This window comes from Mirounga leonina, unplaced genomic scaffold (assembly GCF_011800145.1).
Source record: "Mirounga leonina isolate KUSES-001 unplaced genomic scaffold, KU_Mleo_1.0 Mir_94, whole genome shotgun sequence".
NCBI classification, from domain to species: Eukaryota; Metazoa; Chordata; class Mammalia; order Carnivora; family Phocidae; genus Mirounga; species Mirounga leonina.
Genome location: NW_023270855.1, coordinates 53,682,212 through 53,695,885, shown reverse-complemented (window position 1 = coordinate 53,695,885; position 13,674 = coordinate 53,682,212). Strand labels below are relative to the sequence as shown.

Genomic DNA, 13,674 nt, shown 5'->3' with positions numbered 1-13,674 from the left:
AAAAAAAAAAGTAGGGGCGCCTGGGTGGCTCAGTTGGTTGGGCGACTGCCTTCGGCTCAGGTCATGATCCTGGAGTCCCTGGATCGAGTCCCGCATCGGGCTCCCTGCTCAGCAGGGAACCTGCTTCTCCCTCTGACCCTCCCCCCTCTCATGTGCTCTCTCTCTCTCGTTCTGTCTCAAATAAATAGATAAAATCTTTAAAAAAAAAAAAAAAGTAAAAAGGTGAATAGATGACATTTAAAAATGTTTTCGTATACCCAATATACCCAAAATATCATTTCGACATGCAATCCATATAAAAATTAATAATGAATGAATATGAATCAATTAAGAATGAATGAACTACACTCTCTTGCCCCATACTGCGGTACTCATTGAAATCTGGTATGCACTTTAACACTCCCAGCGCATCATGATTCAGACAGGCCAAGTCTCAAGGGCCTCGATAACCAGTGACCAGGGGCCGCCATATTGGAAAGCACAGAGCCGTGGTCCTCAAAGTAGGGTTCCTGAACCAGCGGTAGCAGTACCACCTGGGAACTCATTAGAAATTACTGAGCCCCAGCCCAGATATGTGAATGAGAAACTCGAGAAGAACCGGGTGGGGGCCCAGCCAGCCGTGTTTTCACAAGCTCTCCTGGTGATTCTGGTGTCCACTGGGGCAAGCACTGGATAGAAAAACTACGTTGATAAAGGGCTAGAGCGTGTGGTGGGCATCATTCACTCTTTTTTTTTTTTTTACTTTCTTTTAAGTGTAATAAAATACACTATAAAGTTCACCTTCTTCACCACTTTGCATTGTACAGCTCAGTAACATGAAGCACATTCACAACGCAACCATCCCCACTCCCTCATTCCAGAACTCTTCCTTTTTTTTTTTTTTTAATTTATTTATTTGACAGAGAGAGAGCACAAGTAGGCAGAGCGGCAGGCAGAGGGAGAGGGAGAAGCAGGCTCCCCGCTGAGCAGGGAGCCTGATGCGGGGCTCAATCCCAGGACGCTGGGATCGTGACCTGAGCCGAAGGCAGCCGCTTAACCGACTGAGCCACCCGGGTGCCCCCCAGAACTCTTTCATCCTCCCGAATATGTATGGATGAGCAGTGCACTCGTTCTGTGTTATGGCGGTCGGGGAAGACCTCACTGAGGAGATGAGGGAGGGGATTGTGACTGGAGCAAAGAATGTCGAAGCAATCCCCTGCTGATGGACAATCAGACTGGGCCGATCTAGGACTACCACAGGCAGCCAGCACGCTTGCATCTCTTCGCTCACTCATGTGAGCCTGTGTGTGCTCCTACAAGGGGACCTGCCCCTAAAGCCCAAGATGCTGACATGTTGCAGCCCTAGAGAGACGTCCCTACTGAACTGAACTTTGTTCTACTTTACTTGCTACCCAAGTCGTGCATGGTCGTAGCGGCAGAAGGAACAGCGCGAATAGATCAAGGAACCAAAAGGACAAAACGAACTCTGCGGTTCTCACCATTACACCCGCCACACTCAGGGAGAACTATGCTAGCACCCAAGGTTCAGCTGCACCTCTGACTCCCCCTGTCCCCGCTGCCTAGGGCCTTCCTCCGGATGCTCTTCCCTGAGAAGCTGGATGTAGACAAGAAGGGCCGCCCCAGCACGGCTGGCTCCAAGATCAAGGTGGGCCTGGGGCCGGAGAGGAGAAGCTGGGCATAGGGAGGGCTGGGGTCTGTCTCTCTCTCGTCCTGGAGCTTCCGCTCCTCTCTCTGGCACCCTCTGTGCTGCAGGGTCTTCTTCCAGCTCTGGGGCTAGTGGGGAGGTTGGACCAGTTGCCCTGAAGTCCCCCCCAACTCTCTAAATCCAAAAGTGAACCATCATCTCAATAATTTTTTTGGTCTTCTGGTTACTTACCGCTTTAATTTGAATTGTGGTAAAATATACATAAAACGTACCATTTTAACCATTGTTAAGTGCACAGCTCAGTGGCATGAAGCACATTCTCATTGTGCCACCCCCCCCCCACTATCTGTCTCCAAACTTTCCATCTCCCCAGACTGTCTCCAGAACTTTCTCCAGAACTTTCCATCTCCCCACACGGAGACTCTGTCCCCATGAAGCACGGACTCCCCACCCCCTGCTCCAGCCCTGGCTCCCACCCTGTCCTCTCTGTCTCTGTGCACGGGACTCCTCTGGGGACCTCCTGGGAGTGGGGTCCTGTGGGATGTGTCCTTCCAGGTCTGGCTTACCTCACTCAGCATAATGTCCTCAAAGTTCATCCATGTTGTAGCAGGTGTCAGGATGTCCTTCCTTTTTAAGGCTGAAAAATCTTCTAGCGTATGAATGGGCCACATTTTCCTACCCATTCCTCCGTGGATGGACACTTAGGTTGTTTTCACTTTAACCTATTATGAATAGTGCTGCTATCAGCTGGGTGTCCCAGTCTAAAGAAATCTCTTCATAACCGCGCATTGAGCCCTTGCCAGGGCTGGCTGCAAACGCGGGACCCTTTACACACATGGGACTAGTCCCACCCGGTGGATGGGGAGACCAAGGCTCACGGCAGCAGTCACCGGCCCGGACCACACAGCAGAGCACACCCCACATCGAGGTCTCCCGTGCCCCTCTCTCCAATCCCCCCGCCTGGAACAATGTCCTTTCTAGTCTCCTCCAAGGGACTAAAATGCACAACTCAAGGGACACACACATGATTCCCTACTCCCAAAGCAGTGGTCCCCCTCGAAGGACAGGCAGAAATGTTCTATGCAACATGTTGTCTTGAGTGCTCAGTTACTCCATCAACAAACATTTGCTGAGCACTTACTACGCGCCAGATTAAGCAGTGAGTGCTGCAGACAGGAGAGCTCCTAGTCTGAGGTTCAAGGATCAGGTACACACACAATATCAAGCCCCATGGTGTGTGCTAATGGAAGAATGCACAGACCAGGGACACCGGACCCCTTGGCTCACTGCGAGCCAGCCCCCCACTCAGGGTCTCTCTGTCCCCTGACCCTGTACCCAGGGTGGGAGGAGAGAGGGTCCAAGGGCCCCGTCTGTGCACCACCCCCGCCTTCTCCCCCACCTCAGAAACAAGCGAATGACCTGGTGACCACCCTGAAGAGATGTACACCCCACTATATTCGCTGCATCAAACCCAACGAGACCAAGAAGCCCCGTGACTGGGAGGAGAGCAGGTGACTACCAGCTGGACCAATGCACACAGCCTGTCCCCCCAGACTGACCCTCCCTCGAGAGCCCACCCAGAGTCATGCGACCCATCCTGAGGATGACCCCTAGGACCAGCGCAAAACCTCTCAGGGTCCTGGGGTTCTACCCAGCACTGACCAAGACCCTCCAGGCTGCAGGGATGAGTGGAACTGAGCGTCGGGTGACCCAGGGATTAGCACAGTCCCCTCTGTCCCCAGACCCTAGGACGCACCCCTAGAATTAACCCTGGAACTGACCACAGAACTCACACAGACCCCTCCCCCCAGAAGCTAGGCCCCCACTCCACAGAACTGACTCCCAGACACTGAAGTCACCCCCCCAAACTGCCCCCAGCATGAATCCAGACCCCCCTGGTCTCACATCTGCCCTCTCCAGCCCTGCTCAGCAGCACCCACTCACACCCAGGACCAGGGAGTATCCCCCAGGGGACTCACAGTGCCTTCCCCCTTAGGGTCAAGCACCAGGTGGAGTACCTGGGCCTGAAGGAGAACATCAGGGTGCGCCGGGCTGGCTTCGCCTACCGCCGCCAGTTCTCCAAGTTCCTGCAGAGGTGAGGCTCCCCCGCCTGCCCCAGTCCCTCCCCACCACCCCGCAGAGGGACTGCCAGCAGGGACCCCAAACCCTCCCACGCCCTCTGCCTCCAGGTACGCCATTCTGACCCCTGAGACGTGGCCCCAGTGGCGTGGGGATGAACGTCAGGGCGTCCAGCACCTGCTCCGGGCGGTCAACATGGAGCCAGACCAGTACCAGATGGGGAGCACCAAGGTCTTTGTCAAGAACCCTGAGTCGGTGAGTGTGAGAGAGAGGGAGATACGTGCATCACCGCACGGGGGCAGGTCCTGCTCTTCAGGCCACTTTAGGCCTCAGGCATGTTGCCTTACCCCTCGGAGCCTCCGTTTCTCCTTTTGGAAAGTGGGGAGAGTGGTAGCCCCCCTGCAGGATTGGGGTGAGGCTCAGACAAAACAGGAAGTCCGCTAGGCAGTGTGAGCGAGTGCTCAGAAAAACCTGAATTAGCCGGATAGTCCCTGGTGGCCAGGCGGCAGGTGGAGAAACGCAGAGCCAATGAGGGGTAAGAACTCACAGCTCTCCAGAACGTCTCTTGTCCCTTGTTTCCTTCTCTCTGTCCTTCTCTTTCTGCTTTCTTCCTTCTTTACTAACTTCCTTCTGTGCTTTCTCCTTTCCTACGTTTTCTTACCTCTTCCCTCCTTCCTTCCTTCATGAACACACTGAGTCCCTGTCCAAGTGGTGGTTGGTTGATCCCAAGACCTGCCCCAGGCCCTGATCTACCACAAACCTCATTCCGCATCCTCTATGCACAAATGATCCCTCCAGCACGTCGTTATCAGCTCTTAGCCTTTTAGCGAAAGGCTGGGAGCCCCACCAACTCCATGCTGCCTCCGCTTGCATGGAAAAAACGAAGTCACAATGACAAATCTGTTCTGGGGACCTACTGTAAGCATGGCGACTATAGTTACCAATGCTGTGTTGTATACTTGCAATTTGCTGAGAGTAGATCTCCCATGTTCTCACCACAAAAAAGAAATGGTAACCGTAGGTGCTAGTTAACAGTTCTGCAATATATACATATATCGCATCAACTCATGTGCACCTTAAATTTACACAATGCTATATGTCAGTTATATCTCAATAAACGTGGGTGGGGGGAGTTTTTTAAAAAGCAACAATGACAAAGAGAACATAAAAGCAGGGCCAAGTGGGGGAGGGGGCGCCCGGCTGGCTGTCCACAGAGCACGCAACTCTTGGTCTCCGGGTTGGAAGTTTGAGCCCCCATGTTGAGTGTAGAGATTACTGAAAAATAAAATCTTAATAAATAAATAAATAAATTAATTAATTAATTAATTAAAAGGCAGGGCAAGGAATCCCCTTGGGGGGGGGCCTGCCTGGCCACCTGCTTCTATGCGAGGATTGGACAGCAAACCGGGAGCCGGCCGTCTGGATGAACTGTGCTAGCTCACCACAGTCCCACGCAAGTCTTACGTCCCCCAGCCTGGGCCACGCTCCAGCACTGGGGAAAGGGCTGCTGCCTGCCCAGGCCTCGCTAGGTGCCTCACCACCTGCATGATCAGACCACCTGCTCCGCTAGCACCTTAGGGACTTGAAGACAACTGGGAAATTGTCCAGATGATTCCCTTGATGTGACTGTAACTTACAAGTAACTGTTCTCTCATCAAACCAAACACATAACACTGGGGTGGAGATTCTGGAGATTTTATGACTACAAAATAGTCTGTCGGGGCTCCTGGTTGGCTCAGTTAGTAGAGCATGCGACTCTTAATCTGGGGTCATGTGTTCAAACCCCACATTGGGTATAGAGGAAAGAAAGAAAAGAAAGAGAAAGAGAGGAGAGAAGGAGAGAGCGAAAGAGAGAGGAAGGGAGGGAGGGAGGAAGGGTGGGGGAAGGAAAGGCAAGGAAAGGAAAGGGAGGAGAGGAGAGGAGAGGAAAGGAGAGGAGAGGAGAGGAGAGGAAAAGGAAAAGGAAAGGAGAGAAAGAAGAAAATTGTCTTGGGAGGTTGGGCTCTTGGTCCCCCAAACTTGTCTGTACCTATATCTAGAGCTTCTCCCTATAGATGCATTTGCCCCAAGAAATAAGAACAGTCTTTGGGGCACCTGGGTGGAGAGTCGGTTAAGCATCCAAATCTTAGTTTTGGCTTAGGTCATGATCTCAGGGTCGTGAGATGGAGCCCCATGTCGGACTCTACACTCAGCACGGAGTCTGCTGAAGACTATCTCTTCCTCTTCCCTCTGCCCCTCCCCCCGCCGCTCGCTCTCTCTCTCTCTCTCAAATAAATAAATCTTTTTTTTAATTTTAAAAATTGACACTGAAGAAAACAAATAGACAAACAAAGCTAGCACTGGCTAAGACTATATAAGGTACAATCAAATTCTGGCAAAAAAATTCTGACAAAAAATGCAGTCTGCACATTTTGAGGTGGGGAAGATGAACTGGCTGGAAATAATGAAATTCACAAAGGGAAACATTTCATGGAAACATTCTGTAAGGAAAAAAGAAAGACTGAAAATTTGCACGGGACAAAACTGATCCCGATGAGAAACATTTTAGTAAAATGAAAACAGAAGAAGGAAACAAACATGGGAACAGTTTTATGACTTCATAACTGTGTGGTATCAAAATTGATCAAAGAACTAATGGAGTTGGGGACTTTCTCGACCATAAATGCACTTACGCTGGGATGATTCTGACTTGGATTCTGTGTCTTGTAAACATGGACTCAAAATATCCTCGGTGTTTTACATACCTGCTGGCCTTCACTGCGGGTCATGCCGGGCAGCTCTAACAAAGTACCACAAACTGGATGGGCTTAAGTCAACAGAAATTAATTTTCTCATGTTTCTGAAGGCTAGAAATCCAAAATCAGGTGTCAGCATGGCCATGCTCCCTCTAAAGGCTCCAGGGAATATCCTTCCTTGACTCTCCCTAACGTCTGGTGATCCCCAGGCATCCTTGCCACTCCTAATCACCCCAGTCTCTGCCTCTGTCATCACATGGCCTTCTCCTCTGTGTCTAGGTCCCAATGTCCCTCTTCTTAGAAGGACACCAGTCATATTGGATTGAGGGCCCATCCTACTCCAGTATGACCTAATTTTAACTTGATTACATCTGCAAAGACCCTCTCTCCAGGGAAGGTCACATTCACAGGTTCCGGGTGGACATGAATTTGGAGGGGGAACACTATTCAAGCCAGTACACTAGGATAAGCTCAGATTTGGGGCTTGTCTACCCACCTCAAGCACATGCAGCTCTGCCCTCTGCACATGAAGGAGATGAATTTTATTTTTTTTTTAAGATTTTATTTATTTATCTGAGACAGAGAGAATGAGAGAGACAGAGAGCATGAGAGGGAGGAGGGTCAGAGGGAGAAGCAGACTCCCCGCCGAGCAGGGAGCCCGATGCGGGACTCGATCCCGGGACTCCAGGATCATGACCTGAGCCGAAGGCAGTCGCTAAACCAACTGAGCCACCCAGGCGCCCCTGAATTTTATTTTTAAAAAGGTTTTATTTGGGACACCTGGGTGGCTCAGTCAGTTAAGCGCCTGCCTTCGGCTCAGGTCATGATCCCAGGGTCCTGAGATCAAGTCCCGCATCGGGCTCCCTGCTCTGCGGGGAGCCTGCTTCTCCCTCTGCCGCTGCTTCTCTCTCTGTCTCTCATGAATAAATAAATAAAATCTTAAAAAAAAAGGTTTTATTTATTAGAAAGAGAGAACACAAGTGGGAAGAGGGGCAAAGGGAGAGAGACAAGCAGACTCTCCCTGCTGAGCTGGGAGCCCAACTCGAGGCTCCATCCCAGGCCCCTAGGTTCACGACGTGAGCTAAAGGTAGACGCTTAACTGAGCCACCCAGGCACCCTGAAGGAGATGAATTTTATTTTCTTAAAGATTTTATTTATTTATTTATTTATTTATTTATTTATTTATTTATTTGAGAGGGCGTGCGTGCGCGCATGTACAAGCGGGGGTGGGGGCAGGCAGAGGGACAAGCAGACTCCCCGCTGAGCAGGGAACCCAATGTGGGGCTCGATCCCAGGACCTCAGGATCAGTCGTTCAACCGACTGAGCCACCCAGGCGCCCCGAAGGAGATGAATTTTAAACTCTGTAGACAGGAAGATTCCTTTCCCAAATTGAAAACGAATTCCCTTCCCTGAGCAGAAATAACGAGGTTGCAGGACACTCGTCCCACCTGCCCTAAACAGCTAAGGCAGAGAGGACTCCTGGTTGACTGGCCCACCCCCAGTTCTGCAAGCTCTTTATTCATACCTGATGTCCTCTCAGCAAACTGCAGAATGTACTTCCGTGCCATCCAGACACCCTATACGAGGCATTACTTGGGCATGCTTTGCACACAGACCCACTGACCCATATAATACCGGTCTGAGAAACAAAGGAGTATGGAAACTCCACTCGATTCCCTGCAGGCTGTGAAACTATAGCCTTGGTGGGGTTAGGATTCCTTCCTGGTGAAAAGATCCCCACCTTTCATGAATACTTACAAACACTCACAGCTTTAAAAGTTCTCAAAGATATATAAAGATTTACTTATTTTAGAGAGAAAATGAGTGGGGGGCGGGGAGGGGCGGAAGGAGAGGGAGGGAGAAAGAGAGAGAAGCAGACTCCCCCCTAAGAACGGAGCCCCACTGGGGCTCGATCTCACAACCCTGAGATCATGACCCAAGCCAAAATCAAAAGTCAGATGCTCAACCGAGTCACCCAGGTATCCCTCCAAGATATACTTTTTTAAAGTGCATTTGAACCAAGTATCGACAGACTTACTTTGGTCCTTGCGGCGAACCCTGGGGTTTCTGGGAAACATCAACCACCTTGCTCAGCAAAGCAAGCCTTAGCAGTGATGTAGTATTTGTGTATTTGACAAATCCGTCTGGGTGAAGTGCTAATTATTTTTCTAAATAAAGCCCCATTTTATTTACATTATTTCCCATTTCGGTATTTCCCTGATTGACAATGCTGTCCCTTTTATCACTAAATTTGTTTGAATTAGGGGTGCCTGGGTAGCTCAGTCATTAAGCGTCTGCCTTCGGCTCAGGTCATGATCCCGGGGTCCTGGGATCGAGCCCCGCATCGGGCTCCCTGCTCTGCGGGAGGCCTGCTTCTCCTCTTCCTCTGCCCCTGCTTGTGTTCCTTCTCTCAGTGTCTCTCTCTCTGTCAAATAAATAAATGAAATCTTTAAATAAATAATTTGTTTGAATTACAACGCTCCCCAGTCATCTGTCCTATCCCACTAGGTTGTTCTATTCTTCGATCAGCACCCCATTGTTCTTATTACTGAGATTTATAACTTTTCATATCCAGTGGGCTCCTCTCCTTGATATGTTCACTGTTATTATTCTAAGTAAAGGCACATCCTTCATGGCATTGCAACTCTGACTTGCTCTAATATAGTTTATACCTTAAGTCCCCTCTGGACTGAGACTCTTAAAACTCAAAAGTCTGCTCTCTGTAAAAACTTCTTTTCCAGGGCGGGCATGTACAGCTGGGCAGGTTGTACACTATACAACTACCTGGTCTCCAGGTACATCACAGTCCTATACACCAGATTTTCACATTTACAGTATTTTGTTGGTTTTCTAAGATGCACATTGGTTCACATTTCTAACATCTCTGAAATTGGGGTGCACCTCAGGTGGGTGACGTGCCATAACTTAACTAGCAGTGTGAGAAACTGTGATGTTACACTATTTCTGGCAAGACAGCACAGCTAGAAGAGGCAGAGCTGGGATTCGAACCCTGCAAGACCAGCGCACAGTTTCATTTAATGCAGGGGTTTGTGCCCCATATTGGGAGGGAACCCTGGGTCCAGTCATTTGGAGGAAGAAAAAAATTTTTTTGACCATAGTGTATGAGCATGCGTGCAGGTGCCTGTAAGCAAGAGCAAGTGGGTAGGGTGGGATCAGAGAAAGACCCACCACCCCTCCCTCTCGCCCAGCTTTTCCTTCTGGAGGAGATGCGAGAGCGCAAGTTCGATGGCTTTGCCCGCACCATCCAGAAGGCCTGGAGGCGCCATGTGGCAGTCCGGAAGTACGAGGAGATGCGGGAGGAAGGTGAGAGGCTGCAGATGGGAGGCTCAGGGTGGGGACAGATGGACTTGGAAGAGCCAGGCCACAACCTCTGCCCCCGACCCGGTGTCCCCACAGCTTCCAACATCCTGCTGAACAAGAAGGAGCGGAGACGGAACAGTATCAACCGGAACTTCGTCGGGGACTACCTGGGGCTAGAGGAGCGGCCAGAGCTGCGCCAGTTCCTGGGCAAGAGGGAACGCGTGGACTTCGCTGACTCGGTCACCAAGTACGACCGCCGCTTCAAGGTGAGGCACTAGCAGGTGGGCACGTCTGGGATCCTGGCACCCCCACCAGAGGTACACCCTTACCTGGCCCAGATACACCTGTCCACAGGTATATATTCACCTAGCCTAGATACACCTGCCCCATCACAGGTACACCCTCAACTGGCCCAGACACACCTGTACACTCAACTAGTGTAGATACGTCTGGCCATTAAATATGCCCTCATGTAGCCCAGACACACCTGTCCGTCACATACATCTTCGTCTGGCCAGACACAGCTTTCCACAATTACACACTTCCCTCACCCAGAAGCCCTGACCATAGGGCCACCCCCACTTACCCTGGACACACCTCTCCATTAGGTATACCCTCAGCCAGTCTAGATAGAGCTGTCACTTAGACGTATCTTCGTCTGCCCAGACACACCTGGGGCTTGGGTCGGCCCACGCCCGGCACAGGTCGCTGCCCCACACTGCACTTCCTCTGCATGCTGTGGGTACAGGGAGCGCTCGTCAAGGCCCAGACACTCCCCTGCCCCCTGTCCACCTCCTGGGGCTGCCCTCTTTCATCACTTACCCTGCCACACCCTGGTCAGGTACGTTAAGGAATTCTGTGTTGTGCTCTGAGGGGGGCCGTGCCCAGGGGCGCCACCTCTCCTGTACCTGTTCACTGGCCCCGAAACCCCTCTCTAGCCAATATACCTTAACCTCCTATTTCTTATATAATGTAACTCCTCATATACCTTCACATGGAGGGAAACACTCAGCTGACCTGTCCTTCACCTGCCAGCACCACTCCCCTGCCTGAGGTTGATCTTGTGGAGCCAGGCGGCCCATGCCCAGGGCTCCAGCCACCAGCTCTGCTCCTGCATCCTCACAGCCCATCAAAAGGGACTTGATCCTGACGCCCAAGTGTGTGTATATAATCGGACGGGAGAAGGTGAAGAAGGGACCAGAGAAGGGCCAGGTGTGTGAGGTCCTGAAGAAGAAGCTGGAGATCCAGGCCCTCCGAGGAGTTTCCCTTAGGTGAGGCCAGGCCCTCCCCTGCCCCAGTCCCCCTCATCTGCCCTCTTGTCATCCTCAGCTGCCCTCACACTTCTCACCCCATCCGTCACTCTGACCATCTAACCTACGCTATACCTTGTAACCCTCTCTTGGCCCTCCGTGTCACCTTCCCCTGCCCCCACACTCATGATCCTTATGTGCCAAGAGCACCTGTCCCCTCACCTGACGCTTCTCTATGACCACCTTCCCCAGCTCCTCGCCCCCTCTCTCATCACCCCTCACTTCCCTTCACCCGACCCTCCCCGTCGCATCTCACATGTCAGTCCTGCCACCCTCACCTGCCTTTCCTCCTACCCCTCCCCCAGCACAAGGCAGGACGACTTCTTCATCCTCCAAGAAGACGCCGCCGACAGCTTCCTGGAGAGCATCTTCAAGACCGAGTTCGTCAGCCTCCTGAGCAAGCGCTTCGAGGAGGCGGCGCGGAGGGCCCTGCCCCTCACCTTCAGCGACACGTACGCCCCCCGCCACCGTCCCCGGGCCGGGCTGGGCACAGCGCCCCCTCTCGCGCCCCGCGGCCCCGGCCCGCTTGGGGAGTGGGCGTCCCCGCAGCTTCCTCCTCTCCCCACAGACTACAGTTCCGAGTGAAGAAGGAGGGCTGGGGCGGAGGTGGCACCCGCAACGTCACTTTCTCCCGTGGCTCCGGCGAGGTGGCCGTGCTCAAGGCTAGCGGCCGGTCCCTCACAGTCAGCGTGGGCGACGGGCTGCCCAAAAGCTCCAGTGAGTCTGCGCAGAGCTGGGGGCGGAGCCAAAGAGGCGGGTCCTATGGAGGCGGGGCCAGCGGGGGGGGGGACTAATCAAGGCTGTGGGGGCGGAGCCAGTGAGGCTGGCCCGGAGCGGGTGAGGGCCGTGGAGGGGTGGGTAGAGAGAGATGTAATGGAAAGGACGCGGCCACGGAGAGGGCAGGGTCAGCGAGGTAACCAATGAATGGGAGAGAAATGTGGAGGGGGCGTGGCCAGGGAAATAACCCCCCCAGTAGTGGGCGGGCCTAGAGAGCCGCGCCAATGAGAAGTGGGCCCTGGGGGGCTGGGCCAGTTACTGGGCAGAGCCACTGTTCCAGTAACTACGGGGCGGTGCCGATGGGACAGCCAGGGAGCCAGGGGGCGGAGTCTGGGGCGGGGCCACAGAGAGGCCTGGACTTGTGGGCGGGGCCAAGAGCCTGCTGTGGTCTGGTCACTACTCAAATTCCCATGTCCTTTCCCCTTTCAGAGCCTACACGGAAGGGAATGGCCCGGGGAAAACCTCGAAGGCCAGTCCAGGCCCCTACCCGGGCAGCCCCTGGGCCTCCCAGAGGTGAGGAGACGTGTCTTCCCTTGCCTCGTGTGTGCTCCATGACCCAAGCCATGCCTGCTGTCAACAGATAGAACTCTGTACAGCTCCCCCTCTTCCACAGAATACAGACTAAGCTTAGTTTGATATTCAAAGCCCTTCAGAAGCCAAACCCAGCTAACCACCAACCTCTTCTCTTCTTCCATCTTATACTCCTGTCACACAAGCTAGATCTTATTCTGCCAACTTAACAAATTTGTTCATATCTCCAAGCCTTTGCTTGGGCTGTTTGCTCCTCTTGTCTCCCAAATTCCCACTTAGCTTGAGCTCCCATTCATCCTCCAAGTCCCACCAACAAAAGCCCTCCTACAGAAGAGGATGGTGGAAATCTTACCCCTGCAGAGACTCCCTCTGGGCCAGTCCCTACCATGCTGGGTTGAGCATGTGACTGGCTGCCTCCCCCCTCAGACTGGGATCTTGGAGCTAAGTCCTCCCCAAATCCTCCTACCATCACCCTGATAAATGCCCCAACTCTCGCTCCTGCCACAGGCCTGGACCACAATGGAGTGACTCCTTCTGCCAGAAGGGGGCCCCTGCCCCTGGAGATCACATCTGGAGGGGGCTTCCAGCAGCCTCTCCGGGGCCCTCCATCCTCAGCCCTGAGGGCCAGCAGGCGCCCCCGGGCACGGCCCCCCTCGGAGCACAACACAGAATTCCTTAACGTACCTGACCAGGGTGTGGCAGGGTAAGTGATGAAAGAGGGCAGCCCCAGGAGGTGGACAGGGGGCAGGGGAGTGTCTGGGCCTTGACGAGCGCTCCCTGTACCCACAGCATGCAGAGGAAGCGCAGTGTGGGGCAGCGACCTGTGCCGGGCGTGGGCCGACCCAAGCCCCAGCCTCGGACGCATGGCCCGCGGTGCCGGGCACTGTACCAGTATGTGGGCCAAGATGTGGACGAGCTGAGCTTCAACGTGAACGAGGTCATTGAGATCCTCATGGAAGGTGTGTGTCCCAGGGCAGAGGGGGGAGGAGTCAGAACCCTGCTGGGCAACCCCCCATTCCTGCACACCCTTCCGGAAGAGAACAGAAGCAACCAGCCCCCACCAGAGATACTCTCTTCCGGGCCAGTGGCTGCATAAGCTAGAAGGCCTTGGGTCTGGAGGTTCCCTCCTAAGGCTCTCTGGGGGCCTGGCCTCACAGCAGCATGCCCAGTCCCCTGGGCCTCATTTTTCTCTCCTGTCAAGCCCAGGGCTAATAGCAGAACCCACCTCAAAGAGACCCCTTATGAGTAAAAATGGGTCAGTCGTGTCTGGATGGC

General features: G+C 53.2%; 2 protein-coding genes across 2 annotated transcripts in view; one reads left to right on the top strand and one right to left on the bottom strand.

Moving 5' to 3' along the window:
* HNRNPM (heterogeneous nuclear ribonucleoprotein M) overlaps positions 1–13,674 on the bottom strand; it is a 111,602-nt gene that overhangs the window by 36,949 nt on the left and 60,979 nt on the right. The window lies entirely within an intron of this gene.
* The window catches only part of MYO1F (myosin IF), a 33,187-nt gene that overhangs the window by 19,016 nt on the left and 497 nt on the right, over positions 1–13,674 (top strand). The window contains exons 16-27 of the mRNA XM_034998223.1: positions 1,564–1,645; positions 3,050–3,156; positions 3,642–3,740; positions 3,835–3,979; positions 9,670–9,784; positions 9,878–10,047; positions 10,907–11,052; positions 11,397–11,543; positions 11,660–11,808; positions 12,298–12,381; positions 12,907–13,102; positions 13,189–13,358. Coding sequence (XP_034854114.1) covers positions 1,564–1,645; positions 3,050–3,156; positions 3,642–3,740; positions 3,835–3,979; positions 9,670–9,784; positions 9,878–10,047; positions 10,907–11,052; positions 11,397–11,543; positions 11,660–11,808; positions 12,298–12,381; positions 12,907–13,102; positions 13,189–13,358 — 1,610 coding nt within the window. The remainder of the gene's footprint in view (positions 1–1,563; positions 1,646–3,049; positions 3,157–3,641; positions 3,741–3,834; positions 3,980–9,669; positions 9,785–9,877; positions 10,048–10,906; positions 11,053–11,396; positions 11,544–11,659; positions 11,809–12,297; positions 12,382–12,906; positions 13,103–13,188; positions 13,359–13,674) is intronic.